Consider the following 3,990-nt stretch of genomic DNA (forward strand, 5'->3'; position numbering starts at 1 on the left):
ACCACACCTCCAGTGAAACAGCATAGGATTGAATCCAAGAACGTCCAGCTACACAGGCAAGTAAAATGTCCAAAACTTTATTATATCACAGAAGGTTTTAAATAATCCAATGACATAAGAAGAGCACCAAAGCTTATGAATTTCGATTGTTAAACTGTCTAAATATAAGATTGCGTAACGATTGAAACACTTAAGCGTTGGTGTTCTTCTCTAGCAGTTGGATTATTTTAAACCTTATGTTATATAATAAAGTATTGGACATTTTACTTGCCTCTGAAGCTTGACCTTTTTAGACCACAGCTTTTCAGGGCAATTGAAGCTCTTCTGATTCGGATCAAATTCGAACGATAGAGAGACAACCGATAATCAATAGATTTCTCGTTGGTTCGATCATTTGTGTGACCCATGAAAGGTCCTCTTTAACAAGGAATTAAATTGTGAGATTACTATGACATGCCTCAAGTTTCCTATAGGAGAACCTTTGCGACAAGAGCAAAAAATGACCATGACAGCAACTTCTTATCTCCATAAAGAAACATTGGGGTTGTAGAACAGTCACAGTAAATCCTTGACATGCTGGTGACCTGGTGGCATCAGACCATATCACTTCATCTATTATGATAATCAGAACAGAGTCTTCAATTGAAGGCAATGAGTCATGCAGCTTGAGGAGCATTTGGATTTTCTCATTTACATCTGTTCACAAATTATAAGCACTTTATAACAAGCTATGAGATTCTAGTGGGGGGAAGTCAAATTTCGCCAGACTCTCCTAAAACTCTTGAAGACAATTCATCAGATCATCTGAGAAATAGCAATATTGTCAGAATCTGAACAAGGTGGAACGGACCTTAGAGGAAAAGATGTTGTGTCAAGGTTTATGGACTAGAGATACAAGGACTAACCAAGGTGTCTTCGACGTAGTGTTCTGCTTTTGATGTAGATGGACTTCTGTTTATACTTGGTTCATCTTTGTTGAATTGGTTGTAGGTCCTTTACACAGATCAATGAAAGAATAAGTGCAAATTCTGAAAAGAAGCTCTCAGTAAGACCAAGATTAAATATAAGAAGGACAAGGAGCAGGGATCTTTCCACATCTCTTAAGGAATCATTTATTTGAGGAGAGTGAGGTGCACTCTGTAAATAGAGAAATCCACTGGTTGTAGTAAATTTGGCCACTAATGTCTGACTGGAACAACACCACCTATCTGCCACCTTTAATACCATTTTAAATGCCCAGACAACTTTGTTCCACATTCCCGTAAGATTCCAAGAAAATCATCAGCTTTTAGGAGAAGAACATTCTCACCCTCACTCTGACCTGTTTGGTTCTTATTCCATAAACCAGAGGGTTCAGTAGTGGAGGCACAAGGAGATAGAAATTTGCCAGGAGGATATGAGTGTGATGAGGGACATTTATGCCAAATCTATGGACCATGGATGAACAGACTATTGGAGTATAAAAACACAGAATGGCACAGACATGAGAAACACATGTTCCGAAGGCCTTCAGACGAGCCTCAGCAGTCAGCCTAAGCAGAGCACGAAGGATCATCACATAAGAAGTTAAAATTAGCACCAAGTCCATCACCAACACCATGAATCCAACAGCCATGCCAACATGGTCATTGAAGGAGCCATCAGCACAGGCCAGCCTCACCACTGCCATATGTTCACAATACGAGTGCAGGATAACATTGCTGGTGTATTGGTCGAACCTTCTCAGCAAGAGAGGCAAGGGAAGGATGAAAAATACCCCCCGCAGTATGGCTAATGCCCCACTTCCAATGATAACTCTGGTGGTCACTGTGACTGAATATCTAAGAGGGTTGCATATAGCTACATAGCGGTCATACGCCATAGCCAGAAAGATTCCAGATTCAATAGTGGAGAAAGCATGCACACAGAACATCTGGAAAAGACATGAAAGGAAGTTAATCTTATTATAGTGGAACCAGAAGACGCTAAGAAGCTTGGGCATAGTTGTATTAGCTAAAATAAGGTCTATGAAAGCGAGAAGAATGAAATAGATGTACATGGGCTGGTGAAGGCTCGTCTCCATGACAATGATCAATACAACCATATAGTTCCCAATGATGGCTGAGAGAAATATCAAGAAAAACGGGATGGAGATCCAAATGTGTAAATGCTCCAGGCCTGGGATCCCAACCAAGATGAAGAAAGATGGCTGGAAGCAGGAATTATTGGGGGTTGCCATAGTAGCTTCCAAAAAGTTAGAAGATACTAAATGTGTATTCAATACTGTGAATTATGTGAATTTTTCTTCAGTTGAACCTTAGAATGCAAAAAATAAATGTAAGCTATGAATAATGCAGATAACACAGAGTGTAATAGCCCAGAATGCATTTCCACTGCAGTGGCGTAAGAAAAACAAATCTTGGTAAAAAAAAAAATGTCTGCCATGAACCTTTAAGGAAAAGAACTCATGGTAGAAGGCTGAAGCATGAACTATAGCATGTTGGTGCATAGGCCTTGTAGTCAGCAGGTAGTCGAGAGACCCACAATATACAGAGAAATCATTGGTGCCCCATTTCAAAAAGCTGGCTTTTTATGCAGACTTGAGTTTTCTTAACTCCTTCCTGACCAGGCCAAATTTTTCAAATTTGACATGTGTCTCTTTATGTGGTAATCATGTGCTATTTTTATAGAGCAGGTTGTTACGGACGCAATGATATCAAATATGTCTACTTTCTTTGTTTGTTTCAGTTTTACATAATAAAGCATTTTTGAAAACAAAATTATGTTTTTGTGTCTCCATTTTCTGAACGCCATATTTACTTATTTTTCTGCTGATTGTCTTGCAGGAAGAGTTGACATTTTTATTGATACCCTTTTGGGGTACATATGATTTTTTGATCATTCATTATTACACTTTATTGGCAAGGTGACCAAAACATTGGTTGTTTTGGCACAGTTTTTATTTATTTATTTTTACAGAGTTCACCTGAGGGGTTAGGTCATGTGACATTTTTATAGAGCAGATTGTTACGGACATGGCAATACCTAATATGTGTACTTTTTCTTATTTATTTGTTTTACACAATGATAGCATTTTTTAAACAAAAAAATGATGTTTTAGTGTCTCCATAGTCTGAGAGCCATAGCTTTTCTATTTTCTGACTGATTGTCAGGCATACACCTTTTTGATCGCTTGGTGTTGCAATTTTTGTGATGTAAGGTACCAAAAAATGGCTTTTTTGGCACAGTTTTTTTTTTTTTTTTTTTACGGTGTTCATCTGAGGGGTTAGGTCATGTGATCTTTTTATAGAGCAGGTTGTTACGGACATGGTGATACCTAAGATGTATTTTTTATTTATTTATTTCACTTTAACACAATAATAGCATTTTTGAAACAAAAAAATTATGTTTCAATATCTCCATGTTATGAGAGCTATAGTTTTTTTAATTTTTTGAGTGATTTTCTTATATAGAGGCTCATTTTTTGAAGGATGGGGTGACAGATTTATTGGTACAATTTTGTGGGACATACACCTTTTGGATAACTTGGTGTTGCACTTTTCGTGATGTAAGGTGACAAAAATTGCTTTTTTTTTACTTTTTTTTTTATGGTGTTTATCGAACGGGGTGGATCATGTGATATATTTATAGAGCCGGCCGTCACGGACGTGGCAATACCAAATATGTCTATTTATTTTATTTTTTTCTATTTTTAATTTTTTTTTTATTACTTAATTGGGGAATTTTATTTTTACATGTAAAACCTTTTTTTTATAAATATTTTTATTTTTTTATTTTACACTTTGCTTCCCCCATAAGGTCATACAAAGACCTCTGGGGGGCATTTAACTTAATTTTTTTTTTTTACTTTTGATTTCTCCTGTAACTGGGGCTGACATAGTAGCCCCAGTTATAGGGTAAATACACCCCCCAGAGAGGCCGTACAGCGTAATTCTGCGCTGTACAGCCTCAGTGCAGGGCTGATCGAGGTCTATGGAAGGCCTGACAGCT

The 3,990-nt window shown here is 37.4% G+C and overlaps 1 protein-coding gene across 1 annotated transcript; it reads right to left on the minus strand.

The window, feature by feature from the left end:
- Window positions 1–1,288: 1,288 nt before the first annotated feature.
- Window positions 1,289–2,218, minus strand: LOC120994108 (olfactory receptor 52M1-like). The gene has a single exon (XM_040422565.1). It carries the CDS (start codon window positions 2,216–2,218, stop codon window positions 1,289–1,291), a length of 930 nt encoding a protein of 309 aa, XP_040278499.1.
- Between the last annotated feature and the right edge of the window lie 1,772 nt (window positions 2,219–3,990).

Source organism: Bufo bufo, chromosome 3 (genome assembly GCF_905171765.1).
Source record: "Bufo bufo chromosome 3, aBufBuf1.1, whole genome shotgun sequence".
In the NCBI taxonomy this organism is placed as follows: Eukaryota; Metazoa; Chordata; class Amphibia; order Anura; family Bufonidae; genus Bufo; species Bufo bufo.

Coding starts and splice junctions, on each gene's coding strand:
- LOC120994108 (XM_040422565.1), bottom strand. CDS start 2,218: ATGGCAACCCCCAATAATTCCTGCTTCCAGCCATCTTTCTTCATCTTG.